The 14,171-nt window shown below is 59.8% G+C and overlaps 1 protein-coding gene across 5 annotated transcripts in view; it reads right to left on the bottom strand.

Annotated features, from left to right (window-relative positions):
• TLE2 (TLE family member 2, transcriptional corepressor) overlaps positions 1 to 9,677 on the bottom strand; it is a 14,264-nt gene extending 4,587 nt beyond the window's left edge. Inside the window, exons 1-11 of one of the 5 annotated variants that reach the window (XR_005956355.1) lie at positions 9,446 to 9,670; positions 9,268 to 9,365; positions 8,817 to 8,880; positions 7,687 to 7,731; positions 5,941 to 6,003; positions 5,642 to 5,716; positions 4,928 to 5,111; positions 2,907 to 2,923; positions 1,837 to 1,929; positions 1,495 to 1,539; positions 285 to 425 (exon numbers count right to left, since the gene is read on the bottom strand). Coding sequence is in view for 4 of the 5 variants with exons in the window: in XM_041482334.1 (XP_041338268.1) it covers positions 285 to 425; positions 1,495 to 1,539; positions 1,837 to 1,929; positions 2,907 to 2,923; positions 4,928 to 5,111; positions 5,642 to 5,716; positions 5,941 to 6,003; positions 7,687 to 7,731; positions 8,817 to 8,880; positions 9,268 to 9,365; positions 9,446 to 9,469 (849 nt within the window). In the remaining variant the exon portion in view is untranslated. Of the gene's footprint in view, positions 1 to 284; positions 426 to 1,494; positions 1,540 to 1,836; positions 1,930 to 2,906; positions 2,924 to 4,927; positions 5,112 to 5,641; positions 5,717 to 5,940; positions 6,004 to 7,686; positions 7,732 to 8,816; positions 8,881 to 9,267; positions 9,366 to 9,445 lie in introns of all 5 variants that reach the window. The other 4 variants (XM_041482334.1, XM_041482348.1, XM_041482341.1 and 1 more) reach the window with 4 other exon arrangements.
• Positions 9,678 to 14,171: the final 4,494 nt, after the last annotated feature.

Raw genomic sequence — 14,171 nt, 5'->3', positions numbered from 1 at the left:
AAAAAAAACCCCCCCAAAAAAAAAAAAAAAAAAAAAAAAAAAGAAGAAGAAGGAAAAATCAATTGCTATGAGCAGCTCTGGGGAATCCTGCAGGCAGGCGGGTGGAGAACACTGCAGAGCCTGTGCTCTGCCCAGCAGCGCTCACCCTACCCCGAGGGCACGGAGTGGGGGTGCCAGCGGGCACCAACCCCGGCATTCCCGTCCCATTTCAGACTGGCCATACAGAGAAATTCCCGGCCTTGCTGCTGGCCCCACAGCCCACCCCCAGCGCAGGGAATCCTCACCGGGCTCTGCTCCTCGGTCTGGCCGGGCGCGGCGCTGCCGCCGGAGCCGACGGACGCGGGGCTCCCGGGCAGCTCCCGGCGGGATGGAGCCCGGCGATGGCTGGGCGAGCGGCCGGGGCTGCCGGGATCCGAGGGTGGGTCCTGCGGGGAGAACAGCTCTGTGGGAAGCAGGAACCCCTCTGAGTAGGAGGGCAGGATCCCTGGGGAGCCACCACCACCAGCGCCCTGAATGAGGAGCATCCGCTCTGTGCTCTGCTCCCCCGGATGAGAAACGGCCCCGGTTTTTCTCTTTGAACAAAATGAGAGGTGGCAGCAGGTTCAGAGGACACTGGTGGCCACGGATGCCTTCAAAAGCAGGGATGGGGATCAGCACACATGAGGAGCTGAGACAGGGCTGCCATTTCAGAGGCAAGGCCACCCCTCAGCTCTTGCACTCCCATTCAACCAGGTCTGTGACTTTTTATCAGCACAATGAGTGGCTTTCATAAGCATCATTTTCTGCAGAAATTCCTCCTGATCTTCCTTTCAGGGCTTGTATTTTCTTAGGAAGTGGCACAAAAAAACTTAATTATCTTTCTCTCCCCTCAGTCTTCTAAAAAAGGAATAATCACATCCCCAAAAACATCTTCTCTACTAAGAACAGTGGCGGCTGGGATCAAGTTCTGTCATGTGTTCCTCAGTCAGGAAAGGCTGTACCAGAAGCATGTGGCAGTTCCATTGCAAAGACTGGAATTCAGCGATGCCCTGCACTAAGGTGAGTTAAAATTGAGGCTGCTTGAGGGCCAGGCAGGGCAGGGAGGGGCTCCAGGCCTGGGGCTGGCAGGGCCAGGGTGTGCCATGAGGCTCCTGCCACCTCCACCCACAGGAGCTACCAGCAGCAAGCCCAGCTCCATGGAGCTCCCATCCCAGCTTATCAGCCTCCCCATATGGGATGCTGCAGCAGAGGGGCTGAAAGGGGATTGTGAAGCAGAGCCAAGCCTGTGGCTGGCAAAGCTGAGCCTGGCTGGCACAGCCTTCCCAGAGCAGTGGGAGTGGAATCAGTCTTGGCTGGCACAACGCACTGAAGCAGGGCTGGCACGTGTCCTGGCTGGCCACTGCTGCCCAGCAGCAATGAGCTGGAGCCTAAAGAACCCCAAAGCAGAGGAACCAGAGTCCTAAACCCAACAACTGCAGCTGGAGCAGGATGCCTTGCCAGGCTCCAGGGGCTTACCTCATCCACCACCAGGTTGCAGTCACTCTTTTCCCCATCGCTGTCCTGTGAGGAGGGGGAAATCCAGAAGAGCTCAGTCAGGACAGGGAGATGTTGGACCAGGCTCTGTGTTCTGCACCAGGACCCCAGAGGGACCCATTTTCTCCTGTACATCACTCCCTGGACCAACACCAGCCATGTCCTGCTGGCAGTGACCCAGCCTCGGGCTGAGGGGCCTCCCTAGGGCTCCTCATTTGCTTTGTTCTTGCTCCCAGGACAGCAACCCTGTGCAGCAGGGGGCACAGGGCTGCCCAGCCACATCCCCAGCCCAGCCCTGCCAGCCCCAGCCCTTGGGGCACTCACAGAATGCCCAGGCAGCTCCTTCTCCTCCCGCTTCCTCTTCAGCCCCGTGTGCTCCTCGGCCTGCAGGCTCTCGGCAGGAGAAGAAGAAACGCTCTGAGGCAGAGGGAGAGAAAGGTGTGAGAGCCACTGTGAGGGCAGGCAGCCACTCCTCAGCTCTCAGTGGGGCCAGGCTCTGCTCCATGACCACCTCCATCCTGCCAAAGTATCCCCCTGGCTGCTGGGAAGGACCCCAGAATCCCAAAACCCAAAGCCAAGCGAGGGAGATCCACCCCTGCAGAGACAACGAACCAGGGTGGAGCAGAAAATCCCCGCTGGAGCTGTGTTTACTTCACCTCAACCCTGCCACGAGGCTTGGGAAGCAGAATGGGACTGAGCAGGAAGAACAGTCCTCCCCCAGGTGCTGCTGGCAGCTACAGGGGTGTCACACAAGCCCTGGCGTCCCCACACTGGTGACAATCAGCCAGAAGGTGACAGAGATGCCCCATGCCAGGGCTCCCTGTAGCTGACTGCTCCCAGCACAGGCAGATCAGCAGCACTGACACTGAGCCAGGGGGCAGAAAGAGCCATCCCTGTCCCCCAGGCCATCTCTGGAGGAGGTGCCTGGGCAGTGATGGCATCACAGACACCTCCTCTCCTACAGATCAATGCCTCCTATTCCCCAAGGAGACCATTAACCCTTCCTTTACCCTGGACTCTGCAGAGCTACTGTGGAGCCTGGGAAGGGAGTCACAGCTCTGGGACTGGGGGGGATCCTAAAAGGGAGGGGGCAGCCAAGGACTGCAGAGGGGCTGAGAGCTCTGAGACCTGTTCAGCATGATTCCTAAACTGGAAACTCCTTGAAAAGGACAGAGCTGGTTATTTTGGGAGCAGCCCTTGATCTTTAGCTCCTTGCATCAGCAAAGACTGAATTGAGGTGGCCCAGAACCTTCAGTTACAAAACCCTGATGCAAACACAGCCCACCCCAGCAAAGCTCACCCAGCAGCCCCATCCCCTCCCAGGAGCCAGCTTGGAGCTGCCATCAGGAGATGCCATCAGTGCCAGCTGAGACCACTGGCCTGTCACCACTTACCCTGCTTGGGGTGTGCTCTGGGTCCAGGCAGCAGCAGGGAGAGCAGCCCAGGTCCATGTCAGAGCAGAGGGGAGGACAGGGAGAGGTTGTTAATGCCAAGCCTGTGCCCCACACACCCAGGGAGGAAGGAGAGAGGGGCACAGCAGGGCAAACCAGGAAACAGCAGGAGACAGGTTTAAAAACAAACAAACAAAAAATCACACCTGCTTTCCCACTTTGCCCACCTGAAGTGTGGATTCTCAGTTCTCTAATGGGAGGTCAGCACTTTGGTGTTCCTCAGGGAATATCTACCCACCCACCTCCTTCCAAGAGCTTATCCCAGCTCCAGAATCCCTTCCCTAGACATGACAACAGATCCAAAGGCCCCAGGAGGGGAGAGCTGGCCAGCTGAGATCCCCTGAAACACACCCATCCCATTTCCTTAGGAAGCCATGCCTAAAAGCCCTGTTTGAAAACTCTCTGAGGCTTCTGTATATGCACAGCAAAGCAGGTCCACTTCCCTGAGCCCAGGGAAGGAGTGCCAGGCATTTACTGCAAATCCAAGCACAGGGTTGTGGGCTGGGCTTCAGCAACCTTCCCTGGCTGATTTTTGCTCCTAAAGATCCACCAGCATTTAGAGAGAACGAGTCCAGGTCCCTGCTGGCAAAAAGAGGCAGGCAGGGATGGGAAGCTGAGGGATTCTTGTAGGCACTGCTCCAAGGCCGTGGTCTGGAGTGGGACCAGATGCCAGCCCTGTGCACCCCTGGCTCAGCTTGACTCACATCAGCTCTGGTTAACTATGGCAGGGCACTGAGGATTAACCCCAGACAGATGGAGCATTTCAACTTTTTTTTTTTTTTTTTTTTTTAATAAGGAATGGCCCTCACCATGGCCAGACACCCAGGCTGAGAGAAGTTCTGGCTGGAGGCTGTCTGGGCTCTGAGGGTTAAGCAGGCTCAGCACAGCACAGCCTGCTTTTATTCTCTCTCTCTCTGGACTTTGTTTTCCTCCTTTGTGGAAGCCATCCTTAAAGAAACACGGGCAGGATTTGAGCTGCAGGCAGCTGTGTGCAGGGGGGCAGAGCTGCCACCGACAGCTTCCTGCTGCTCTTTTCACCACCTTGAAATCCTACAGGCCAAGCCAGACCATGAGAACCTGAAGCAAACCCCACCCAGTGCCTGGCTTTGCTGCTGCTCTTGGGTCCTGACCCAAGTGCATTTCAGTCAGCACCTTCCCCAGGGGAATCTGCAGGGAAACATCACTCCTGCTGAATCTGGCTGCCTCTTTCTAGCCCACAGAGCTGCCCAGAGCCTCTCTCCTTGTCCCAGCCTCCTCTCAGCACCACCACTCCATGCCTGTGCTCTGAAAAGGTGACTTGAGCCCAGAGCAGCTCCTCCTTTGTGCAGCCCTTGAGCAGCAACAGGCCACGAGCAGAGCTGGGCAGAGTCACTAATTTGGCCCAGGCCTGCCAGTAGCATTCAGAGCACTGATTTAACAATGATTAAATATTGATGATGTTTGGAAGGCACTCGCTGATCCTGACAGGAGGAGGCACCCATCTGGACTAGGAATTAGTGTAATTTACGCTGCACAACACACGCAATGAGGCTCTGCTTTCTAAATTCCTTGCCCCAGGCTTGTGGCTGTCACAGTATCTACCAGGGGCTGGCAACAGTCTTTTCCTTAAAAGTCTCATCTTTAAGTATCAGATCTTGGTGTAAAAAGAGAGGATTTCTTTGTGGAGGGGATCTCCCAGCTGCCTCATGGAGGAGGGGACCCACATGCACTGGAAACACCCAGGGGAGCAGGGAGAGCTGTGTGTGTGCACAAACACTTGCCCAGGGCCAGGGCTGCACACACAGCATCACTGCAGAGCAGTCACAAACAGAGCCAGCCTCCTGGGGCTGCAGGCATTCCATGAGCTGGATTTGCCATCCCCGGGGATGCAGCAGCCAGGAGCCTCAGCACAGAGGCACAGCAGCATCCCTGCACACGCTGCCCAGCCTTTAAAGGGTTAACCCAGCTGCGCTTCTCCCCCTTACCTCTGTTCTCCCCATCCTGGGCCACTCTGTCCTCCTTGGTGGCCAGCTGAACCTGTGCCATCAGTGCCCCCGAGAGGGCCAGGAGCCCCGCGGTGCCGCTCAGGCTGGGGGGCTGCATGCTGGAGGGGTGGGGTGTCAGCGGGAGGGGGGATGCGTGCTGCGAGAGGTGCTGAAGCTGCTGCTGCTGAAAGAGAAAGAGCAAATGGTCCTGGATGTGGAGGAGGCAGCCGCAGCCATGGCCGGGTCCTCCCTCCCCTCCCCGCGGGCTGCGATGCAAAGCGCGATGGGATGAGACAGGGACATGGATGGGGCAGCAGAGCTCTGGGGGCTGCGCAGGCTGGCTCACACCCCTGCCCCTTCCCCCGGGGCTGTCTGGGCTCTGAGGGTTCAGCAGGCTCAGCACAACCTCTTTTATTCTCTCTCTGGAATTTGTTTTCCTCCTGTGCCCCATCCACCCTGTGAGTCCCTCCGTGCTGCACGACCCCAAGCCATGGCTGTGCCCTGCTCTGCTCAGGGGGTGTCCCACAGGGCACCCAACACCTTCAGGACACCGTGGCAAATTCCTCCATCACAATGGGTGTATCAAAATAGTAAAAACCCTAAAATAGTAAAAAATGGGTGTATCAAAAGAGCAAAAAACCTGACCTCCCCCATCACTGCCTGAACCCCCAGGCAGGGAAGAGTCTTTGCCCACAGCCAGGCAGTGCAACTCACCCCAACGATGCTGTTGAGCTCGCCCATGGTCACCTGCTTGGCCCGTTCCACTGCCTGCAGGACCTGCTGCTGGTGCTGAGGAGGAAGAGCACGGGGGTGGTCACACCCTGCTCCTGGCTGGAGGGAGCTCTTGGTTCCATACTGCCCCACCCTTCCCTGCACAGCCCCTTCTCCCACCCCTCCAGCCAGGCATGCAGGTTTTTTTCCCCCAAAACCTCCTGTTGTTCAGGCTGGACTTTGATTTGCCCCTTCCCAAGAAGCCAGAGCAATCTGCTGCATACCCCCTGCCTCCTCCTTACCTCCTGCGTCAGGAAGGGAATAATCTGGGCACAAATGGCACTCAGCCTCTTGACAATCTCTGCCTGAAGGAGGAAGCACATATCAGCAGGTATCACCATGGATGGAGGGCTCTGAGCCCCATCCTGTCCCCCCCCTGCAAACACTCATCCTCTGCAGAGGAGTCAAACTCTCCCCACCCACGGAAATTCTCCTGCTGCCTCTGCATCCCTGCTGGGATTTCCCGAGCTGCTGCCAAGGGAGGGCTCTGCCAGGCACATGGGAGGGACCCCAGGCCTGAATCCCTGCGTGGCCCCAGGCCAAGGCAAGCTCCAAGCTGTCAGTCCTTCCGCAGCCCAGCTGGCTTTGCTCAGCCCAAACCCATCCCGGCTTTGCGGGCAGGGACGGAGGGGAGCCGAGCCACAGGCGCTGGCAGAGGGCCCTCCTTGTGCCTTCCCTTCCCAAACATCCAACTCAAAGCCAGGGCAGAGCAAGCAGGATGCAGAACTGCACAGATTCAGCCCTCTTGGCATGGCACCAGCAAATCCCTCAAGGCTCTGCTGGTCGTACCTGCCCTGACCCGGAGCAGGACTCCACTCTCAGCCCCATCAAGCCCTGGGACAGCTCCCCGTGCCCCTTCAGAGGCACAAAGCACCCCAGAGCTGCCCGTGTCCACAGGGGAATGCAGAAAACCCGGTGCATCCCCGGAGGAGAGGCTCTGTGGTTGCAGACAAACCCACAGCGTTCCCACCAGGGCAAGCGGCAATTCCGAGGAAAGGGGCTGCGACTTCCAGCCCAGCCTCTCCAAGAGAAAACCCACATCTCCTGGGGAAAACTGGATCCCCCACTGCTGTAAATCCAGCCCGGGACTGGCTGCTCTGAAGGGTTTTATCAGCTCAGGTTTCTGACAATCCCCGCCGGTGCTGCAGAGGTCAAAGCAGGCTGGGAGCCAAGGGAGAACAAAGGGAACATTTACCTGCCTGCCCCACACCCAGCAGGTCCCAGCTGCTCTCCCAGCCACTGCCACCGTGCCCACAGAGCCAGAGACCCCCTCCTGCCCAGGCTCCCACTCCTCAACCACTTGGCCACCACCCCTTGGGCAGAGTCCCCGGTTCCACCTGGCTTGGGCCACCCCTGGCTCCCAGCCCCACCGGATTTTGGGGCATGTAAGGGCGGCAGGAATGTGCTCGTGGTCCCCACCATGCTCCCTGCTAACAAAAGGAGCAAACTCGGAGGGGCTGAGCCAGCTGGAGGGATATGGCAGTTGACTTGCCACTTTGTCAGGCATTGGTCCAAACTAATTTCCCTGGCAGAGAGCCCATGATGACTAGATTGATAAATCTGAAGAGGGAAAGCAAATTAAGGCAGGAACAAAAGGGGAACCAGGGAAGGGTGAAAACACTCCTCTGGCTTTGGGAAAGGAAAAGGGGATTAAGGAAAAAAGAAAAGAAAGACAATCCATTTGCCTCTGGGCTCTAGCTCCTGCTGTTTCCTCCACATCCCTCCTTCAAGTGGGGCCCCAGGGAAGCACTGCAGGGAGGCACCAGGGCTCACAGCAGGGCTCTGAGTGGTTCTCTTTGGGATGGGGAACTCAATAACACATCCTGACAACTGCTGCATCCCTTTGCAAGCCAGTCCCTCGCACAGAGCTGTGTCACTTAGAGCCATTAGAGCTACACATGCTCAAGGAAGATCATTTTCCAACAAAATCTCCAACCTCAGCCTCTTCCCCACCTCCCCTGCTGCTGTCCCAGCCCCCCTGCACTTACCTGCTTGTGCATTTCAATGTTCAGGCCGTAGGACATCTCGTAGTACTGAGAGGAAAACCACAGCACAGCCTGGTTAGGAGCTGTCCAGAGCAACTGGCCCAGGACCAGCCTGGGGTTTGGCTGGCTCCAGCCCACGAGGAATGGCTGGGACACTGTGCCAGGAGCCTGGGACAAGGCAGGCAGCAGGCACAGGCTGTTTACACCTGCAATTTGTTTAAGCCAGGGGAAGCCAGTCCTGCTGCCCCCCAGATCCTGTCCTGGCTCTTGGAACCCGTTACAGGTTTCACCCTTCAGCAGCCACCAGTGATTCTGCCAGGGGTGCTGACCCCAATCCCCCCCACCTGGGCAGAAAAGGGCACCAGAGGACCTGCTGTGCTCCAGCAAAGCCTGTTCCAAAGGTAGCAATGCACTTCTGGAAATCCCTTTGAGCCCCCAGGAAGTGGGGAGGGATCCCAGCTGATGGGTGAGAGGAATGTGCCCTGCAATCACACCCAGCCTCACAGGCAGGGCTGTATTCACCCCCGGGATGGGCTTTGCCCAAATTCACATCTTTTTGCCTCTTGGATGGTGTCACCTGGGTTCCCCCTTTCCCCAGAGGAGCCAGTAATGTCAGATGCTGAAGGAGAAGGAACTGCTCTGCTGTCCCCATCCTCTTCCTCCCAGCAGCTCCCCTGCTCCTGGCAGGCTCTGGCTGGTGCCCAGCTCAGTCTGTCCTGGGGCCTGTTAACCCCTCACTGGCAACTGTGGAGGGCTCCTGCCCTGCTCCTTCCCCTTCCACCCAAACCACGAGCCTCGGAGCATCAGTTCTTAAATATCCAACCCTTGGGAGAGAAAGGGGGAGGAGCTGGGAGCTCTCTTACAAGGCCAGATAGAAAAAGGTTTAAAAAAAAAAAAAAAAAGGAACACAACAACAAAAAAGAGACAAAACCTATGGCAGGATTCCCGGGCTCAAGCAGCACTGAGCGGCAAGAGCCAGCGTTGCTAGAAATGGTGATTAACTCCTTCCTCTCCAGCCCAAGGTCAGCACTGGGCAGGGCTGAGAGGAGCCCCAGCAGCCAGATCCGTGTGAGGGCAGCAGCCCAGGGGGACAGCCCTTCAGGGGGCAGGGGGACACGGCAGGGCCAGCTCACCATGACATAATGTCTCTGCATCTCTGTCTTCTCGCTCACCAGCTTCTCGCATTCCAGCTTCAGGCTGCAAAGGGGAACCAAGGCTTCCATTCGCGGACCCGCAGCTCCTGCCCCATCCCTGGGGCAAGCTCAGCACATCTCCTGCCTGCCCCTGCGGGCTCCCGGCGTGTCACACACCCTCCCCGGGGCACCTGCACCCCACGGCCGTGCTGTGCACACACCTGTAGCTCCCACCCAGAGCTCTGTGCCCTCCCTGCCCAGCCAGAGGAAACAGCTCATCCTCCCTTGGGACCCCCGCTCAAGACCTGGCACCCCAGCTGTGGGCTTCACGCTATCCCTCTCCCCTTCCTCCCTCCCTCCCCAGGCTCCTTCTCTCCTCCTCCTCCTCCTTCCCCACTTTCCCCGCTGCTCGAACGCTCCATCCCCCCTTATCCCACCGCCCCTTCCCCACCTGTGGTACTGCGCCTGCAGGAACTGAAACTCCTCCTTGATGCGGTCGCAGATTTCCAGCACCGAGAACTTGAAGGGCTGCCCGGGCTGCACCGGGGGCTGCGGAAAGACAGCCCGGCTGGAGGCTGCGGCTCGGCCCCCCCGGCCCGGCCCGGCCCCGCCGCCCCCGCGGCACTTACCGGGTGCCGTCCCTGTGGGAACATCCTGAGCGCCCGGGCTCCCGGCCCGGCCCCGCCGCTCCCGGGGCGCCGCTGCCCGTCCCTCCCGCGGGGGCGGCTCCCGCCAGGGCTCGGTGGGGAGCCGGGGTCTCGCCGAGCGGCTCCGCCGGGGCGCGGGCGGCGGTCCCGGGGTCTGAGGCGGTCCCTGAGGCGGCCCCGGTGGGGGGGAGCGGCCGCCCGGCCCCGCGCGCCCCGGCCGCCCGCGCCCGCTTAAGGAGGCGCGTTCCCGCGGGGCTCGGGACAGCGCGAGCGCGGCACCGGAGCTCCCGCGCCTCGGCGGCCCCGCGGCCACAGTGGCGATGCCGCAGAGCGAGGGGAGCCCGGGCAAGGCGCCGGCACTGGAGCCGCCGCTGCTGTCCCGAGCGGAGCCGCTCGGGAGGCGCCCGCCCGCACGGCCGCCCCGGCCCGGGGCTCACCGGGCGCTTCCCCCGGCCCCGCCACGCGTGCGGCACCCAGCGCGGTCCGGAGCTTCCCACTTCCCCGGGGCAGCCCGGTCCCCGGGGGGCGACGCCGGGCACTGCCACCGCCCCCGACGCTGCGGGCGGACACGGCACCGGCCGCCGGCGGGGCAGTGCCCGGGGTCGGACATCACAAACGAGTGCAGCCGCACAGTGCTCACCTGGGGCCGGGGACCCCAGGGGCAGCGGGCCCCGGTGCACGGTCGGGCCGGGGTCCCTGGGGACCAGCCCCCGGTGTGCCCGGGGCAGCCCCACCGGGAGGGGCGGGCACGGCGAGACTTCCCCATCCCGTCCCCTCCGCCCGCTCCACCTTAACCGGCCCCGCAGCCCGCAGCGGCGGCGCTCGCACCGGCCATTGGCTGCCACTGCGGGAGCGCCAGCCAATCGCCCTGCGCGGTTCCCACATGGGCTCGTGACGCCAGAGAGCGGAACGACCAATGAGAAGTGAGCGGGCGGCCGAATCCCCCAGGGAGGCGCCGCGGGGCACGCTGGGAGTTGTAGTCAGCCCTCGGCTACGCCCTCACGGCGGCGGCGCCCCGGGCCGGTCCGTGCGCTCCCTGCCGCCGCCGCGGGCCCGGGGAGCGGCCCGGCGCGGGTCTGCCGCGGGCCCGGCCCAGCGCCGCTAACATGCGGGGCTCCCACCGCGGGCAGCACGGGGCAGGCAGACTGCGTGGCCCACGAGGCCTTGCGGCTGCCGCCAGCTGCCACTCAAAGTAACGTGGGGCGGTGAGCGGCGGCTGAGGCGGGCGGGCCGCGGGCCGGGCGGGCCCGGAGCCGCCGGGCTCGGGCTCCGCGGGGCTGCCCCGGCCGGGAACCCAGCGAGCGGCCCTTCCCGCTCCCCCGCGAGCCCTCCAGGCGCGGCTGCCGTGCAGTCACCGCGCTCGGGGGCGGTAAACGCGAGTGAGGAGCAACCTTTAAATATTGCAGGACCCAGCTGTACCTGGGCGCTGCGCGGGCAGGCACAAGGTTAAATATTTAATGCCTCACATTTCATCCTGATATTTTATTCATTGTGTTATTTACGTGCTGCATGCTGGCAGCAGGGGCAGGGACGAGGTGCTGGGCACTGGAGGCTCTCCCTTTTCTTGCCCCCGTGCCATCCATCCATCCATCCATCCTCCATCCATCCATCCATCCCTGGTGCCTCTCGTCCCCAGCCAGGCCTGGGGGCTCTCCCGCAGTGGCCAGGCTGGCCCCAGACCCTGTCAGTCCCAACAAGGAGCCAGCCCAGCCCCAGCAATTCCCCCTTTACCTTTCCCTGGCCCAGGTGTTCTCTGGGCAGATCCACTGAGGCAGGCAGGGATGGACAGCAGCTTCAAACCCTCCAAAACCCTCCTTTCTGTGCAGGCACGTAAATGTTTTCTGTGTTTGCATCGTATATCTGCATATTTTAATCCAAATGTAAAGTTTTAAAGGTTTTGTTTTGTTTTGTTTTGTTTTTTTCTGTGTGTTACCTTACTGGGAGAGTTGAGGTTTTTTTGGTTTTTTTTTTTTTTTTAAGGAAAGTGTATTTTCAAAGGCTGGAAACATTTCAGATCGTGTTTCAAGGGAAAGATAGACCGGGGAGATGTTTTGCAGCATTTTTCAAAACTCCTTTCTGAAAATTGCCAGTTTTCCTTCGGCAATCTCTGTGCTCCTGTCTCAGGAGAGTGACACAGGTAAACCTGGAGCAGGCAGCTCCGGAGTGATGGGTGTCACACGTGCCTTCATCAGCCTCCAGCAGTGACTGACACGAGCCCTGGAGCAGCACAGCCTGTAACCCAGAGATTAATTTGTGTTTGGACCGGAGAAAACAGCAGCAGTTAACCCTTGGCACGCCCAGCAGCAAGAGGAGATGGTCCTGCTGCTGTCCCCCGGGCATGGGGACCGTGCTGGGCAGTGGCCACAGCCCGGACCTGGCTGTCCCCACTGCAGGATGCTCAGCCACCCCCTGCAGCAGCCACAGCTCGTGCCTGGTGCTGGCAGGGCCTGGAGGAGCCCCAGGGGATGAGGGTGTTTGAAATCCACGCTGGGATCAAGAGGGAAATGCTCTGAAGAGCAGCAGAGAAATCGAACCAACGCAGGCTTTGGGACACCCAGGAGCTCCATCTGAAAGTGGATCCCAGCAAGAGATGCTGCTGCTGCTGCTGGAATTTCCCCAGGGATTTTGCTTTTCAGCTCCTCCCTGGATGCCAGCCTGGCACAGGGGAGCACAGGGCAGCTGTGGATGCTCAAGGGCAGAGCCCACCTCGTTTTGCAGAGACACCAAGGGTGGCTGTGGCTCACCAAACCACCCCATTTTCAGCTTGCCTACTTGAATGAGGAGGCATGAACTCAGCAGAGAGTGGTTCCTGGCACCCTCAGACAATGTGAATCTCCCAGGGCAGCTGGCACCAACAGGGACCTCATCCTGGCTGGAGTCAGTCCTGGAATGAGCATGAGATGGGCAGGGGAACCGAGGAAAGGATCTGGCAGCAAACCAGCGAGATCTAAGCCAAAGCTGCACTGCAAACCGAGGTTCCCAGCTCTCTGAGCTCCACTTCCAGGACCAAACTGCAGCTCCTCGTCCCCAAACCCCAGTGCTGGTGCCCACTCTCCGAAGCCACATGTCCCTTGGGGACAGGTGTCCCCTCCAGGTGTCCCTGTTCCAGGGGCTGCAAAGAGGAGTGGGAGCCCTCAGAGCAGCCCAGCAGCTGACAGACTCTGCTCTCTGCCTTCGATCTGTGTGTTGGCTCCTGTTTGCACTTACCACTCTGAGTGGTTTTTAATTATTGATGCCTCCTTTAGCTTTTATCTGGTGCTCGCTGCAGCCAGGAAGAGCTCGGCATTCCTGCATTAGCGGGATTCCTGCTCCTCCACCATTCCCGTGCTGTTGTTTCAGGCAGAGCTGGGCTGGAAAATGAGGAGAGTGGGAGCCAGGGGGATGTGCCAGAGGCGACTCTGACTCCCACCGGGGGTTCAGTCCTGCAGGAAGGGCCCAGACAGTGAAAAACTGCCAGCTGCTGTGCATGCAGGGGGAAGGAGGCTGGGCTTGACCCTGCGGTGCCAGGCAGGTGGAAGGGAGGAGATGGGTGACAGCAGAGTTTTGTCAGACCCCTGGCAGCTGTGAGCAGGAATCCGTGCCAAGCCTGGGTTAATGCTGAGCTGCTTGGTGGTCAGGACATGGGGCACTGCCAGCTGGGGTCCTGCCCTCTGTGCCCACAACAGCTTCTGTTGAGAGGTGTCACTGCATCTTCTCTACCCACCCTTTACAGTCAGGGCTCTGCTGAGTTTTCCCAAGGATCCTGGGGCAGCAGAGCTGGTTCTCAGACCATCAACCCTGGCACCATGAGCTCTGGAACACCAGGAGAAAGGGCTCCTCTGCCAGGAGCCAGTCTCAAATCACCCCTGAGCAGCTCTGGGGCCCCTTGTCAGCTGTGTCCTTGCAAGTGCTGAGCTGTTCTGCAGGGCCTGAGAGGGGCTCCTGCCTTCTGAGAGGTTACAAGGCTTGTTTGGAAGGAGAGAAGCTGTTTCCTCAAGTCTGCAGCTACTGAGAGAGTCATGAGAGAAGTATTTTTAACCCTTTTCTTTGCTGTTGGTGTGGGTTAGATTTGCAGTTTGTGTGCAGTTAAGATTTGAGCCCAAATCTGGGAAGGTTCCCTATGAAACGACTCCCTTTGGAGAGTGGCACACAGAGGCAGGCTGGAAGCACAGGGAACAACCCTGCTCCCCAGGAGGATGGGAAATCAGGGTGCCCCCCAAACTGCAGGGAAATGCTTTGGGAATGGAACATCATGGGAGGCAGGAAGGGAGCACAAGGCTCAGCTCAGCACCTGCTGGGAGGTGCAGGGGATTTGGAGAGCCCAGAAGTTTTCTGTTTGTACTTTAACAGAGGGTTGGTCCCCCAGAGGGAGCGGGGAGCTCCCCACAGCCCAGGGCAGAGCAGCCCCCAGCCCCAGTGCCCCGTGGTTTGTCCACCTCCCTGCCCAGTGAACTGAGGCTGCTGATCAGCTCCAACAAGAGCTGTTCCTGTAAGCAGCCCTGAACAACTTCTCCTAAATCCTCCTCCCTTGCATATCCATCAGGAGTAACATTCCCAGGCTGAGTCTGAGCTGGTGGCCTGCAGTGGAAGCCCTGGGGAAGCTCCCTGTGGGTTCTGGGCACTGCCAGGGCAGGGATGGGTTTAGAGCTGCCCTTGCAGCAGCCCAGGCTGGAGCTGTGCTGTCCTTTCACACCAGGGACCTGCTGTGCTGGATTATGTTCTTTTCTGC

The sequence above is a fragment of the Pyrgilauda ruficollis genome, unplaced genomic scaffold (genome assembly GCF_017590135.1).
Source record: "Pyrgilauda ruficollis isolate IOZ18807 unplaced genomic scaffold, ASM1759013v1 scaffold115, whole genome shotgun sequence".
Lineage (NCBI taxonomy): Eukaryota > Metazoa > Chordata > Aves > Passeriformes > Passeridae > Pyrgilauda > Pyrgilauda ruficollis.
This window is presented reverse-complemented; position numbering and strand designations above follow the sequence as displayed.